Genomic DNA, 16,513 nt, shown 5'->3' with positions numbered 1-16,513 from the left:
TCGCATATGGGCCCGAGTGTGGCTCGGCCAACCCATATGCCCTTATTGGTAGGTTCTGAACCAATTGTTTCACCAAACAATTTTTAGTGATAATTTTGTCCTAGTCTCTTTGGCAGGCGTGTGGCGTCTCCACCAAAAATTCTGGTTAGGTCCAACCATTAAATGATAAGGTTCTATGTAATCTACTAATAGATAACCAAGCCCGAGTGTGGCTCGGCCCACCTGATCATCTATTGAAGGTACACTCGACTCATCATATATTAAATGACAATTCCAATGGTCAAATAATCACCAGACGTGTGGCGCCTCCAGTGATTATCTAGCCATTGGACCCATTATCATCCAACTTAATGGGAGGCTATGACCTAGTTATCTTTATAACTATTTCATTTTAGGGACCTAATAATTTTAGAGAATTTGATTTAACTGAGAATAGATGAGAAGAAGCGGTTAATCTAGATTCTCCCACTGACTTCATCAAGTCAGATTAATAAGAACTAGATTCAATCCGATTAAGGAGACACCTAAATCAGTCATACTGATTTTTCTTAAAGCATGGGTCAACTTGAATCATTAAATGATCCAATCAAAATGTGATTGACCATGTCAGCCAGGTAAGTAAGATCGGTGGAAGGGATATGCCATTAACTCGATAAAGACGAATCAGTGCGAGTAGCTCTCAATTAAAAACTACCGGTCAAATCTGCCAAACTTACCTTAGACACCGACTAGTTAATCAATTTCGATTTGATCACTCAAATGACTCGGGCTCTACCTCTGAGCCTAAATCAAGCTCCATCTTGGTCTAATCAAATACATGGAATTGATCAATCTACAAACTATTGTATTTGACCTAGAGTTTTTTTGACCTAATCTAGTTACTACTTAATTAGATTTGATCAATTAACTCTAATTAGACCATGTTTGAATCTAACCCTAGGTCCAACCCAATCTTAAGAACATGATTTGAGCTAACTCAAATGCCCCATGAATTATGCAATGTCATTGAATTGAGTTAACAATTCTAGATCTAGGTTTTCATCATCACTTAATTCTTAATTAAGTCTAAGTTTATGAAAATTCGGATTATTGCATTATTTTTAATTATATATTAATTACAAGGTTTCAGTTCTTAAAACTTATTTTTCAGATCTGAGATTTGTAATTAATCATGTTAAAATTCAGATTTAATTCATGTTTAAATCTTAGATGATTTATGTTCATATATCACATATATAAACTTTCATGAATTAATTCAAACATCATACAACTTTTGCATTTATTTTCAGATCTAATAATTCTTTTAAAATCAGTGATTAAATGAATCATATATTTTATTTAGGTCTAATCTAAACAATTTTATGATTTCAAATTTATTCATGTTACATATATTAACATAAATAAGCACCACATGCATCCAAATTTCAGATCTAGCTAATCATGCATAATCAGCAATTAAATCATTCATAAATCTACTTTAGATCTGATATAAACATATTCATAATTTCATATTTAATTACAATGATTAAAACATAAAAGTTTAAATAGAGAATCTGGCTTTGATACCACTGAAAGAGATCGATCGGTTCTAGCAGTGATTGCATACTGAAATTTTAAAATTTTTATGGCTGTACCTGTTCGGGTAGCCTACGTACCCCTTCATAAGGGGGATCAAGCCATACGTAGTTCTTTTTACTTTTAAAATCGCAGCGAAAAATATTAAATTAAACATTTTAATTCTAGCATGCATAAGAAATCAGATTTCAAAACATCACAACAAAACACATGATCGATATGCCGGAATCGTTTAAACGATTATGCTAAAATATTTACATGATTAATATCAGATCTGAAATGAGATTATTAAGTTCTATACTTAACTAATCTATGATCCAACTAATTTTCAAATACCCATTGAATAGATTCTGAAGATTATTCTGTGAAGAGCCCCTGAAGAGGTTTAACCCTCGGGGATTAGATCTTAACTAAAGTATTGGTATGAGATTTATACCTTTGCAAAATCAGAATATAATGGATCTAATTCTTGAGCTTCGCAGCCACACAATTGTCTGGCCTCCATGAGTAATCCACGCAAAGTTCCTGAAGAGATCCAATCCCGCAGAAATGCTAGCTTGTGCAGAATTTCTTGAGGCTGAAATTTGATCTTTCTGACACTATCAACCTTTGATCTGCCTTCTTGGAAGAATTTGGAGGAAAGCTTTATAGAGATTGAAGAGGACTTAGATCTGATCTAAAGACTTTTATCAGGGACCCCTAACACTAATGGCGTGATGGACTTAGAGGAGGAAGAAGTCGGCTAGATGGAATGCAGAATTTTTCATGCATGAACTAGGGTCCTCTCTTTTCTTTTTTCCTTTCTTTCTTTTTTTCTTTTTTCTCTTAATTTCAGCCACAAGCTGATGGAGATCCTTTTAATGTCGCTCTCCACTCCTCTTCACACACCAACCTTCCAATAATTTGGAAAGATTTTGTGGGATTTTGAATTCAAAATTCAAATGCTTGTTTCATGCGCCAACACATGATGAAGCTTGATCTAATATAAACCATTCATCATGTCGCCACTTCCTTCTTTTAATTTCGAATTCCCATGCCCACAATCAGATTAGAGGGTCATGTGATGATTTTGTGGTGTTTGAATTCGAAATTCAAACTTAATTAGAAGTGAGATAGAGATAAGGATGACATGGCGCCATAAAGAGAGAGAATTTGATCCTATCTAATTCTTTTCATGAATTTATCTCTCCATGTCGCCCCATCTGATGATGAAGGAGGTTCCTGACGTGTGCCACATATCCCATGGAGCCATTAAATAAATTAAATTAATTTTTAATCATATTAAAAATCAATTCATGGCGCCATGCATGGATATGTGACATGTGGATTTCAAGATCCGAACAGTTTCAGATCAAACCCATTTAAATTAATTAAATCCTAAGAAGTAGGATTGTCCAATTACCTTGGGTTGAACCTAATCCAATTAGGTAAATCCCTAATTAAGCACAAATTTAATCTAATTTAATTTGGTCAACCTAAGTCCTCTTGATTCAGACCTAATCTAATCAGGTCAAAAATCCTGATTGAGCCCGGAGTTGAATCCAATTCAATTTGGCTCATCCTCAGTCCAATTACTCAATCAAATTGAGTTTATTAATAATCTAATTACTAATTAATTCTTCAATAATTGCTTTAATTATTTTATAAAATAATTTGCCAATCGAATTGACCAAATTATCGCTGAATGATTCTCAACCATCCATCAGCTATCTTGATCAATCAGGAAACTTCTATGCGTGTGACCTCATAGGTTCGAACCTAAGCCGGTAGTACGAGAACAACTTCCTGCATTAATCAATGTGACTATCTAGCAATGGTACCCGACGTCCGGATAGGCCGAATATATGCGAAGCGAATATTCTAAAATCCTAAACTATGGTTACTGTATAATTCATCCCTTTGACTTCTAACGCCAGAATGACCTTAAAGTTCTGTCAACTCTGTAATTAGTGTATCCATGATGTGATTCAACTTTAAAAATCCTGTGACTCCTCACAAGGATTATCCTAGCCAAGATTTTGCTAAATTGAACACAAAGCATTATCTTCTATTTTCAGAAGGGGTTAATTCCATCTTGACTCACTCACTGATTTCGTAAGTACTTGACTGTACTCAGTAACCTTCCATCCCAGAATTAGAAATTCTACTAGTCCGGTATCAAAGTATAGTGAGTTGCTTATTAATCACTGCAGTGATCTCAGGTCTGAGGGATACTTATACCCATATCCACTTGAAACATCTTTCGACAGTAGAGTGTTCTGGAATTGGTCACGTTTAGTGAAATGTACTCCTACACTTCACCTGTGTGACATATCAGTGTCTCCATACTCTTTGGTTAAGAGGACAACCAACATATATGTTTCACAACGACCTAATCTCGATAATGTTGTCATCCTAGTAGCATTTGGTCGCGAACAGGTTTAAGAACATGAAGATAAATCCTCCTTTATCATAAAATAAGTCCTAAGAACTTCATCATATAAGAGTTCATTTGAAGATGTTCAATAAAATGATGAATAATGCCAAATAACACTTTATTAATTTTGTCAATTCATTTGCAAAATTCAATCATCAATATGCTGACGATTGACTTTTAGGATATAATTCCCAACACATAAAACAATAGATAAATTAAATATTATAGAATAGATAGATAAATTTGAATAATTTTTACAAAATTCATCTTGCACAATTCTGCTAGGTTGCTGCCTATTGGCTACGCGCCTTTGTCCGGAGTTCTGGTTTCCAAGCTGCATGCAGCCTAGCCTGGAAGGGCATCTCCCACATTATCTTCAAACTTAATTTGACCTGAAGTTGCAGACAGGGTGATTCCACTGTTGTCATAGCTTTGCTAACACAAGACCCTCCTAGTAATTACAATGCATGCCTATTTCAAATAAAATCTTGGTTAATAAGATGTTAAACTTTTACCATATATACAGGCAAGGCAGTGGACCCGCTGTTTAGGTTGCAAGTATTGGCTCATCAGGAAAAATATGTAAACATTAAAATAGTTTTGCTCCTAAATTTTGTAAACTAAAGAAGAGTTTCACTAGTCCAAGCAAGCTCAACCCAGTTAGAATGAGCCAAAATATAAAAAATCAAACCAAACTTGATTCAAGCAGACTAACTCTGAGAATGACACTTTTAATTCACAGATGATTGCATTGTTCACCAACTTCCTAGAAGTTTGTTCTCATGCCATGCACAATGATGCTCGAGGCATGTTCCATGGTATAGAAATTGGCAATGTATTCCGGCGTGCAAAAAAAATGCAAAATCCAACATATGCTGTGCCCAGGAGCAAATGCCAGATGCAAAGGATCAATCACGTGTGCCCGAGGGAAAGAAGTTAAAAAAGAACTCCTTATCTCAAGATGAAAACACTCCCAACAATTATAGGATACTTTAGTGTTACGCTATAGACATTAGCTTTACATGATTGTTTTTGCTTTACCACAAGAAAACCAAATGAAACCTCAAATATTGATCGCACAAGGCTAGCTTCTTATTGATTCCTTGATATTGAAAGCAAGTTCAGGACAAATTAAGCAGTGTAGAGATCAATTTTGGTGCCACTTCTACAAGTACTTAATAAGAGCCCAAGCGATAACAACCAGAATCACTATAGCAACAACCAACAAGAGCAGGCACATACATGAACAACCACCTTTTGTACGCTTGTTAAGAATCGCCAGCCTCCTTTGTACTCTCTGCATTAAAGATAAAATAAAGGTAAGTCAAGGAAGACCTAATGCCTGACAGATGGTTGGCTTGCTTAATTCTGTCACATCCTTGGGGCTTAAACTATGATTTGCTTGAGATAGAAAGCAAACGAAGGAGAACACAAACTTTGGGTTTCAAATGGATAACAAATCAAGCTTTTCCAGTCAGAGGCAAGTCCTTTTTTTTAATGGATACAGAGGGGCCCTAATCATATAACTTTGTGTCAAGGTATACATGCCAAATGCTAGATACACAACCTTGATGCCACTTGTCATACACAGACAGCTACTTTCCATGGGCCAATGTTTCCAGAGGTTAGTTCAGCAGTTATATAGATTAGAGCTGTCAAATAAGTGAGCTGTCTGTGAGCAGCTTGTGTTCAACTCAAAATTCAGCTAGACACGAGTACACTTGGCTAGCAAACAAGCAAGTTTGAGCTAAAATTTTGAGCTCAAAATATAGAGAGCTGAATTTTGATCTTGGACCAACTCAATTGAGTTCAGCTCAATTATATAAATTCATTACTATTATATAAACTTATTATGGGATCATTAATGTAGAAAATAAGTAAAATGATTTATCATTTACTTTTAAATGATCTTCTATATTTCTAATCATGATTTAAATCAAGATAAACCATAAATTACATAATTTATTTATTTATAAACTCTTGTTATATCTCACACACTAGATGGACATCTAATGGCTGAGATGAACAACCACAGCCTTTTGGACAGAGATCATAAGCACCGGCCCTGGCTCGCCTAAAAACAACTCCACTTCTCTCACCATCCTCCTTGTCCACCTCCTTCCCCTTCCCTCTCCCTCCCTCCTACGCTCCCTCTCACAGATTGTCTTTGGCCCCTCGGCCTTTGCCTTTGTCATTGACTTGAACAACCTGGTTGCTCTGCCAACTCATTTTCCATCAAGCAGCCATCTTCTGCTGATTGTTCTCTTCACCGTTGCCCTACTCTCCATGACCACCACAGACCGCCACAGACCACTACAGCCACCACTGAGTTTAATAAATCTGAGTTTGAGCCAAATCAGATGTGAACAAGCTGATCTTGAACTTGGCATAGCCAGCTAGTGATGAGCGCAAGTTGAGCTCAAGTCAGCCTCACAGAATACCGAGCCGAGCTCAAGCAGATCTGAGCTAGCTCAAGATCACACCCAAGTATATTGATTTGTCTCAATGCCATTTATCTAGGATCATACCTCTTTTCTTTAAAACAAAAATAAAGATAGATACATTTTCGACCCAGTATTTGGAATTTATTTTTGTCATTGCCAAGAAACAATATAATTTAAATATTTAATAAATCTCATTTTGGCTACTAATTTAAGAGAGAACACAATCAGTGCCATCTATATAACTCACAGAAGCCAATCTAGTGAAAAAGAATGATAATACCTGAAGCCTTGAACCGGTTAAGTCCACATGATGGTCCAAGTTATCCTGTACCAGCGCATGAAAAGTTATAGTAGTAAGGATGCTGTCAGACATGTTGAAAAGTTATCCTGTGTCATGGCGATACATACAATCAATCTAGTATGCAGATCCAGTTCCTCGTTAACTGTTAATGCAATATGTTTTGTGCTCAGCACTGTCTCTTCCAATTTCTCAAGGCCCTCATCTTGCTCTGCATGTCACAGGAAACAGCACGGAAGAATCAAACAACAACTTCAATTGTTGATGCGAGTCAGATGAAAATACCTTTCATAATCTGCCTCTGTAAACCAACAATACCATAATTATCCAATCCCACAGTTCTATTTACCTCATCGGTTGATTTACTTTGTCCAAGTAAGTCTTCCCTAAATTTGACAAAGGAGTTTCCTTAGTATTTACGTGCACATAATCAATTGTAACAAAGCAACAACGGAATGCCATGTCCATTAAACTCCTTAATGATAAAATAAGATTTTTTAATTCATAGCATAGAAATGGAAGGCCTTTACAAGTTAAGTGGCACTGTAGGGTATAGACTATTGATACCAAAAAGAATGCTATGTGAAAAACGAACCTGTTGGCAAAGCTTGACATATTCAATGTAGAAGCCATCTGTTTTGCTTTAGATCTCAAATTTGAGAGCATGTCCTGGCATTTATGCAACTCCTTATCAGATCTGCATAAGGCAGTAGGTAACATAAGTTAAAGGAAAAATGGTATTCATGTTTAACAAATTATAGAAGGAACCTACAGACTATATCATACTTTAGGATGTATATACAAGTTATAAAATTAAATCAGCATGGTAAACAGGATTGCAACAGGAGACACTGTGTGCTTATCAAAAAGAAAATACACCATCTTAAAATAGATCTCAAGCATATGATTCATTTTCTGATTGCACATATACCTAGGGACCCTTCCACATTAGGAAGGTAGGCAAACAAAAAGAAATATATATTTTCCAGGCTGATCTGTTCCAAGGTATTGTACATCAAAAATGTAAAGCAAGTTTTTGCACTCAACTTCAATCAAAATCTTTTGTATCAACTAAATTGCTAAAAATACAAATGATCATTCTAAATACCTCTTGGCTTACCCACTACTGCATCGGCATTAGACCTATTCATGGGCCAGGCAGCCTGCCTAGCATGCCCGTGCTCAAAGCATTTCGGATAGGCCTAGGCTTGGATTTTAAGCCTGGTAGGCCAGGCCAGGCCAGGCTTGAAATATGAGACTACCTATTAAAATAGGTCAGGCTCGGGTTTAGTTCAGCCTAGCCCGAGCGCTCGAATCTTATATAATATACAATATATACTTCTGCCTTAGGAATCTGGTTTTGGTAGCAAAAAAAATGTTAATAGCTCTCTACCATGCACCAACCCTCCTTATGAACAACCATACATATAATTTCATGGCCCTTACCAATCCCTTTCAAATATTTAATCTTTGTAAGCATTTTTATACCTTTTAAACTGAAAAAAAAAAGGGTCCAGAAAGCCCGAGGCCTGACCCAAAGCCCGAAGCCTGAGTAAGTATTGGCCTTAGGCATCGGAAGTAGGCCCGAAGACCAAGCTGACCGGGTTCGGGCCTAACTAATTTCAGTTATATCTTTGGCTGAGCCCGGCCCACCTATGGAATAGGTCTAATAGGCATTATCAATTTTTCAATTCTATATGCAAGTAAAAGAAAAAGAAAAAAATGCAGTACTTTAATAGCCTCATTTATCACGACCCTTGCAATATTTATGATCTTGACACTTTCTCGTGGCATATAAGTTTCTTGACATGGACTAACCAGCACCCTGGAGGCCTATATTCCTGCAACAATTTCTGGGATAAAGACCTGGTCATGGACCATTTATTTCTTTAAGTAGACAGGTGAAAAAAACCTTTTTCATTTTAGAGTTGCAAAATCTGATCTGCATTATTTGCAATCTTCATTTTTTTTTCAAAAACAAAATAGTGTGTAACATCCAAAAAGTTGAAAATTCAAGCATTTTTGAGAGACCAAATTATGCAAGGCAAAGTTTTTAGATGGAATCATAATTGAGCAAAGGAAAAACGAAAGTGAACATATGAAAGAAATGAAGGGCCCTTGATGAGATAGAAACCCAAGGAATGCCGGCTAAAAGTAATATGAATATTCTTTTTCCCATGGAATTAAATGCAAAGAAAGCAGATTTGTGATTAGGTGATAAACTTTTTTAAATATTGCTTCTTTGAAAAAAATAGGCTCCTTCCAAAGACTGAAACTAAAAGGATCAATGAAGAAGTGGGTGCCAGATTTAGATCTATTATAATTTTGACAATTAGGAGTATAATTTTTGAGTCATGTATCATCTCTATAGAGCTCAAATGCTCACATAGTGCACCACCCATATTACACCATTCCATGCTGGCAATGGTACACACTAGTATGGACAGAAAAAAATGTTAAAGGAGAGGCACATTGCTGTATGCTACAAAACCCTTATCTTAAAGTGTCAAGGCTACATTGTTACATGTTTGAGCACGCCACAACAAAAAAATAGCTAATTTTAATAATCAATACTCCATGTAGATATAGGATTTGCCATAATTCATCCATATAACACAGCGACAGACATGGGCCCATGCCTATCTTATTGCAGTATATCACCAGGAGATATAACAACACAAGGCAGCACAGACAAATACTTGCCAATGTGGACAGGTACATCGTATGCACCAATGTTCTATGCAAACATCCTTGTAGCTTGGCACTTAGAAAACTGATACAATAAAACTTCCACTTAAATCCTTGTCTATGCCAACAAAGACTTTATATAGTAGAAAGATAAATTTCCTCAAGATATTTTGGGCAATTCACAAGAATGGCATGATGGTTATTTCAAAACATGGTTTTGGTTAGCCTTCAAGTGTATGTACAAGAAAATTTTGGGTCTTTATGGTGAATCTAGTCAAGGTTTAGAAAAGCTGTCCCCTAGACCAATTATGTTAATTAGAGAAATATATATTATGATTTACTGGTGCTTTACAGGCACAGTGAATCCAGTAAAGAAGAGGTGTTGAAGCTATTATGTACTTTGAATTCAGAAAAGAATGAGTATAATGTGTTGAGACTGCCCTAAGTTTAAGAAACAAAGGTTGCATTTTAGTCAAATATGGACAACAGAGGTGTTAAGAAAGGATATCCTTGACTTCCTTGTTGGTTTTCTTTCTTCTGATTTGAAGCTACACAAGTCTTTTGTGCCAATTACATACAAAATAACTACTCATTATCTGGAATCATTTGTTCCAAAATCTCTTTAAAAACTTTCTCCAAGATTCATCTTGGTTTTGATTTCAGTAACAATTTCAGCTTTAGTAGTTTCAATTGAAAAATATAAAAGAAACCATTATAACTAAGAAAATAGAAAAAAAAATAATAATCCAAAAAAAAGTTAAAAATTATTTTAATGTAAATTATTTCAATTTTGACATATGGGTGTCACATTTCATATATTTTGCAGCGAAACAATCAAAAGTTATTTTTAAAACATATATTATTAAAAAGTCATGATTAGAATATTAGTATATCATTTTACTATTTGATGTCAATCTAACACAAGATAATCTAAAAGCCCATGAATTTAAAGGATCAGAATAGCCAGAGTTATGCCAAAAACATTATTTTTCTATAAATCTCTTCGGATCATAACAATGAAAATGTGCTTAAAGTCCACAAAATCTAAGTTTAATATAGAGAAAATACTTCCAAGTTTGAAAGATACATAGAAATAACAAAAATTAGCGTAGATAGCTCATATATACTACCCTTTTAGACTCATAAGTTAGTTTTTGGCTGAAAATCTAATTGGTCCTAGTTTCGGTTGGATTATGGAAACATTTCAGTTTAAGGGTTTTGGGTGAAATTCAAATCATAGTCTTTGTACTTTACTGTATTCTCCCATGGCAGCCTTCTTCCTATGATCAGCCTCCATATAGCAAAATTTGTGATACACCACTCGTGTTTAATTCTGAACATCTTACAGTTCAAACTTTCAAACAAAAAATAGATAGATTGAACATCCTTACAGCATCAAGGGAATTTGTTCTCACCGAAACTTTGTTCCTTTTTTACTTTTAAAGTACCACTCAAATTGCTTCATTGATTCCAACATGGTTCCAAAACTGGGCCCAGGCAGCCACCTCCGTGCTCTCTCTGATGGTGACGCCTCATGGGCACCTTGCATAGGTCTAGGCAATCTATATTCTATACAGATGCTAGTACTTGGCAGCCTTCCAAGCCTTACATGCCCACTTAGGCCAGACAGCCGAGATACATTTTTCAGCAGGTTTAATGGGTCCGACCCACTTGCAGACAGTGGTGCCAGTTTTTACAGCAATTGCAGCATGTGACACCTACATTTGTCAGTATCTTCCCCTCCTTAGTTCTTCTCCCTCTTCCCCCTTTTATCGTTTTGAACAATAGTCATTGCGGCAAGGTGATAGTAGTTTTAGCATCCATTTTCCATTCATTTCTTTCTTATTTCCTTCTCCTTCTCCCCCTTCACCATATGGTAAATCTTTTTGCACTTTCTTTTGCCTGGAATCTTTGAGCTCTCCATGCCTGGCTAGGCATTAGGCAACCACCTGGCTGGCCCTCCGCAACATAATAGTCTTGGTGATTATTAACTCAACTTCAAGAAGAGTAGTAGGATTGCTCTACCAACTCCATACAGTTTCAATCCTTCCACTATCATTTGCTACAATCCCACCATCTCCTGCTTTGACTCGTATTATAGGAAACTTTCAAATTAACTTTCCTCCAACCATTAAAATTCCAGGTTTAGCATTTATTTTTGTTGGGATTACATCTTCTAAACTCTAAAATTTCTTTCATGACCTTCTTAAAATATTTGATGAACCATATGCTCCTTAAAACCAAGTCATCGCTAAGCACCCAAATTTTCTAAAGAGTAAAACCTAGAATAGAAGTACACTTAGATACTTGTTTCTTTCTAGAAGTACACTTAGATACTTCTCTGAAACTGCAACATATTCTATATAAATTGACATGTTGAGACCATATCCTCTTTAATAATTCACAAGAATAAAGATACTTACCTTTTTCTTAACCTCAATCAGAATTTTAAGAATGAAGAGTTGTAGCCAGTGCCTTCTCTTTGGTTGAGTGACAAGTCACCAGGAACCTAGATTTCCAGAGGGAAACTGATGATGATCTCCTTGAGGAATCCCTCAATAACTTCACTACAGCATCTCAATAACTTCACAACTTTGAACAACATGCTTCCAAAAGGAATCCCTCATTATCTTCAACTCATACGTCACCCCTGTAAAGATAGAACTTGCAACTATTTTGAAGATCTTGGGCTTGTAAAGCCAGCTGAATAAACACTTTTATATTAGCCTCCACAAAAAGCACTCTTCTAGCTTCCTAGTTTCTACTTTACCTGTCTCATAGCTCATACATACATCGATCCACCATTAAATTTTATTAAGTTCATTACAGTGAAGTTTAATAGCGATCCAACAATCATCTGCATAGAACACATACATAATTTACGCACAGTTCTTTACATAAACTAAGAAATTAAGGTCTCACGTCAGTGCTGAAAATACTTCTAAGGGAAAAGGAGCCCCTTTATTTCAAGCCCTTGCCACTCGGAAGATACTTTCTAATAATGTTTGTCAACAATTAAAAGTTAAGTTGCCAAGGAGATCCCCTTTCACCATTATTCTATCTATCAAGATGTTCAACAAACTTAAATGCCATACATAGTGACCTTCTAAAAGGTTTTGAGCCTAGATAAAATACGAGATGCTAACTACTTGTAGTGAATGCACGACAAATTGTTGCTTTCTTTTTCCTCTTTCAATTGGCAACAGTTTTATCTTAAATTCCTCCCACACTGTATTTACTAGGTAATTTCGCTTCAAGCCAACTACCGTAGTTCTTTGCTAGGTTTCCATGTGTGTGTGTGAGTAGAGAATTGTGTGTTAAAGTAGAGACGAGGGGGCGGAGGTGACATTTCATTTGGAATGTACAAAAGTATCCTTGAAAGGCTTACATGCAATTAGGACTTGATGGTGGAAAATTTTTACAAGTCACTAGCTGCAGAAAGGGGGAAAAAACTAATTTGGTTGGATGTAGTAGTAACCCTTTTTTTTTTTTTTTTTTTTTTGCTAAAGCGGGTAATTCATACAACACGGGTACGAATACACCCAATAGAGTCAGAAAGCAAAAGGTCCCGAAGTGCTCCGGGCATCTCTCTCTCTCCAGACCATAAGGTGTCTCCTGAGTGGCTCGCAACATATGCCGCCACCCAGTCGGCCGCCCCATTGGCCTCGCGGTATACATGCATGGCTCGGAATGTAACACACTCCCTCGCCATCTCAAAAATGTCGAAAAGTAAGGGGTGGACCCCCCCATGGCTGCTTGAGCCCTTTCGGACCCAGCTGATCACAGTAGCCGAATCTCCCTCTAAAAGGATAGACCTCGCCTGAAGCACTCGCCGCGCGTAACACATGCCCGTCCAAGCCGCCCGCAGCTCTGCCCCAGGTACCGAAGTGTCAAAAAGATGGCAGCCCCCCGCTGCCACTGCGCCAGCGCTCGGCCCCCTGATGACGAATCCCGCCCCTCCTCTCCTACCTCCATCCAAAACTGAGCCATCAAAATTGACCTTGAGGAAACTCGGGGGTGGGGGCTCCCAGGTAAAGAATACCCTATGTGGAGCAGCCGAAGCAGTGTGGGGGCCCCAGATGTCCCGAGCTGTCAAAGGTCTATGGGCTAGGTCTACATGTGTGATCTCTGCTGCCTATGCTCGAGCCCGCTCCATCACGAACCGCGGAGATGGCCTGCCCTCGCCAATGATCCGGGCGTTCCTGGCCAGCCATACCTGGTAAGTTGAACAGGACGCCTGAATAGCCAAGCTGCGCATCTGTGGGATACCAGCCCATCGCCGAACCGCCTCCAAAAACCAATCCCTCCGGCTCCAAACCTCCTCCGGAATCTCAGTCAGGCTCCACACACCTCGCGCCCGGTCACACTGGAAGAGCACATGATCCACCGACTCGTCCATCCCACAATCCGGGCATAGGGGGGAAAGACTCACTCCTCGTCCACTCAACACTGAGCACATCGGCAGTCACTCCCAGGCCACCTTCCAGAGGAAAAGAGCGACCCTCTGATGTAGCCCAAACCTCCACACCCAGCCACAGTCCAAGCCCGGCGCTGACATCCGCTGAATAGCTCGAGAAACATCACCGACCCCAACTCTCGCTCTACTAGTAGTGCTCCAAACCCTGACATCTGGGCCTGCAGATCCCGGAATGGGGAGCGCCCGAACCCGCTCCGCCAAATGCTCTCCAAACAACTGGCCTAGTCTGTCACCATTCCACTCCGCCGTCCCCGGCCTGAGAAGGTCAGAAACTCAAAGCCCCTCTACTCCCTCGCCACTGAACATCGTCGGCCATAATCTCAATGGGAGTGCAACCACCCACGGATCCTCAATCACATCAATGCTCCATCCGTCACCGACCAGCCATCTGGACTGCGCCAAGGCCATCGGCAAGTACCTCCCGATCTCTCGCCACATAAAGGAAACCCTCCGGCTGCCGACCGCCTGAACAGTGACTCCACCTCGACCATATCTAGCAGTCATGATCTGGCTCCAAAAACTGTGTGGCTCAAGAACAACCTGCACCGCCCGCCGTGCCAGAAGGGCCTCGCGCCGCGCCAGTAGTGACTGCACCCCGAGACCACCCTCACGCAGGGGCAAGCATACTCTCTCCCAAGCCACCAGATGTACTCCGTGACCCCCCCCACAAGAGCCCCATAGGAAACTCCTCATGAGCCTCTCGATCTCCTCCAGGACCCTCTTTGGCATGACAGTATGTGCCATCAGATAAATGGGCATGGAAAATAGAACTGACCTGATCAGCGTCAACCTGCCCATCATAGAGAGTGATGATGCTCTCCAACCCTCTAGCCTGCTCCGCACCCTCTCCAACAAGGTAGAGCACTCCGCCACCCGCAGTCTCCTCCCTGTGAGAGGGACCCCTAGGTAAACCAGGGTCCCCTCGTCCTCCTGCATCCCCAAAATCGCCCGTACCTCCCGTCGTGTCCTCCGCTCCGTGCTCGGACTGAAATATATGGCAGATTTTTGGAGGTTGACTCTCTGCCCAGACATCTCACAGTATCCTTCCAGAACTCCCTGAAGAGCTCTCGCATCAGTCTCTCTCGCCCTAGCGAGCAAGAGACAGTCGTCTGCAAAAAGTAAGTGAGAAATGGGGCGGGCACCCGGGGCTGGGCTATAGGCTGCCAACTCCCGGTTCCCACAAGTAACATGCAAAGCACGTGATAGTACATCAGAGCAAATGATAAATAGATACGGAGAGAGAGGACATCCCTGACGAAGACCCATGGAGGCTCGAAAGAAAGGCGATGGCGTGCCATTGATCAGGATGAAAAAACTAGGCCCGTGCACACATACCAATATCCAGTCAATCCAAATCTGGTGGAATCCGAAGCTCTCTAGCGCTCGCCGAAGGAAATCCCACCGTATCCGGTCATAGGCGCGCTCCATGTCCAGCTTCACTGCCATCAAGCATCGCCTCCTCGAGGCGCGCAGTAGGTCCCCCATCATCTCTTGTGCTAGCAAAATATTATCAGAAATACTCCTCCCCCCCCAAAAGCTCCCTGCTACTGGCTAATGATCCTCGGCAATATATCTTTCATCCTCCTCACCATGATCTTCGCAACCACCTTGTACATAGTAGTGCATAAGCTAATAGGTCTATAGTGACTCGGTTCCGAAGCATCCTGACGCTTCGGTATCAATGTTATAAAAGTGGCCTTCCAATCATCTGCCATCACTGCCCGACCAAAGTAAAACTGTACTGCCTCCACCACTCCCCTCCGAATAATGCACCAATATCTCCGAAAGAAGAAAGGTGGAAATCCATCCGGTCCTGGGGCCTTATCCTCGGCCAGACTCCATACCGCCTCCTGCACCTCCATCTCTGACACTGGTTGGATCAAAGTTGCATTTTCTGTCTCCTCAACTCTGACCAGCGGCCTAGGGAGCTGACCTGTAACATGTGTCCCACCATCCTCCGTCCACCTGGATCTGAAAAACTCCAACAACACCCGTCTCACTGCAGCATCCTCCTCCACCCGTGGACCAGCCCCAACCCTCAAGGAACGAATCATGTTCCTCTGCCTCCTGATGACTGCCGATCGGTGGAAGAAGCTGGTATTCCGATCACCATCCCTAACCCACTGAACTCTGGACTTCTGTCTCCAAAAGATCTCCTGCTGGCGGAGCAAAGAATGATGAGTAGCTAGTGATCGTCGTAAGTCCACCATCTCCGCCTCCGTGAGCTCCTCTCCCCGATCCTCCCACCCCTGGAAATCCACTATCTGAGCCTCCACCCCCTCTAATCTCCGAAAAATATTGCTGACGACCTCACGGTTCCATCGACGAAGACGCCGCTTGGTAAGCTCCAGTCTGCGCGACACCCTCTGCATGGCATCCCCCCGTACTGGCATACCCCAAGCCTCCCTGACCACATCCCAGGACTGGGGGTATGACAACCATAACTTCTCGAACCGGAAAGGACTGTGATGAGTGGACCCCGAAACTGTGGAAATCAAGAGAGGGCAATGGTCAGATGCAATCCGGGCCAGATGACTAACCTGATAGGATGGAAACCGCTGAATCCAGTCTGGAGATGCAAGTGCCCTGTCAATCCGCTCCCACACTCTAGCATG

At 40.2% G+C, this 16,513-nt stretch overlaps 1 protein-coding gene across 2 annotated transcripts in view; it reads right to left on the bottom strand.

Moving 5' to 3' along the window:
* Nucleotides 1-4,300: 4,300 nt before the first annotated feature.
* LOC103696001 (syntaxin-52-like) overlaps nt 4,301-16,513 on the bottom strand; it is a 37,803-nt gene continuing 25,590 nt past the window's right edge. Inside the window, exons 3-8 of one of the 2 annotated variants that reach the window (XM_008777478.3) lie at nt 7,329-7,430; nt 7,019-7,119; nt 6,844-6,944; nt 6,716-6,760; nt 5,234-5,288; nt 4,301-4,383 (exon numbers count right to left, since the gene is read on the bottom strand). In XM_008777478.3, the coding sequence (XP_008775700.2) occupies nt 4,337-4,383; nt 5,234-5,288; nt 6,716-6,760; nt 6,844-6,944; nt 7,019-7,119; nt 7,329-7,430 (451 nt within the window). In that variant the 3' untranslated portion in view covers nt 4,301-4,336. Of the gene's footprint in view, nt 4,384-5,061; nt 5,289-6,715; nt 6,761-6,843; nt 6,945-7,018; nt 7,120-7,328; nt 7,431-16,513 lie in introns of those variants that run through there. The other variant, XM_008777476.3, reaches the window with a different exon arrangement.

The sequence above is a fragment of the Phoenix dactylifera genome, unplaced genomic scaffold, assembly GCF_009389715.1.
Source record: "Phoenix dactylifera cultivar Barhee BC4 unplaced genomic scaffold, palm_55x_up_171113_PBpolish2nd_filt_p 001120F, whole genome shotgun sequence".
NCBI classification, from domain to species: Eukaryota; Viridiplantae; Streptophyta; class Magnoliopsida; order Arecales; family Arecaceae; genus Phoenix; species Phoenix dactylifera.
Note: the sequence above shows the minus strand (reverse complement) of the source record. Positions and strands in the feature narration are given on the sequence as shown.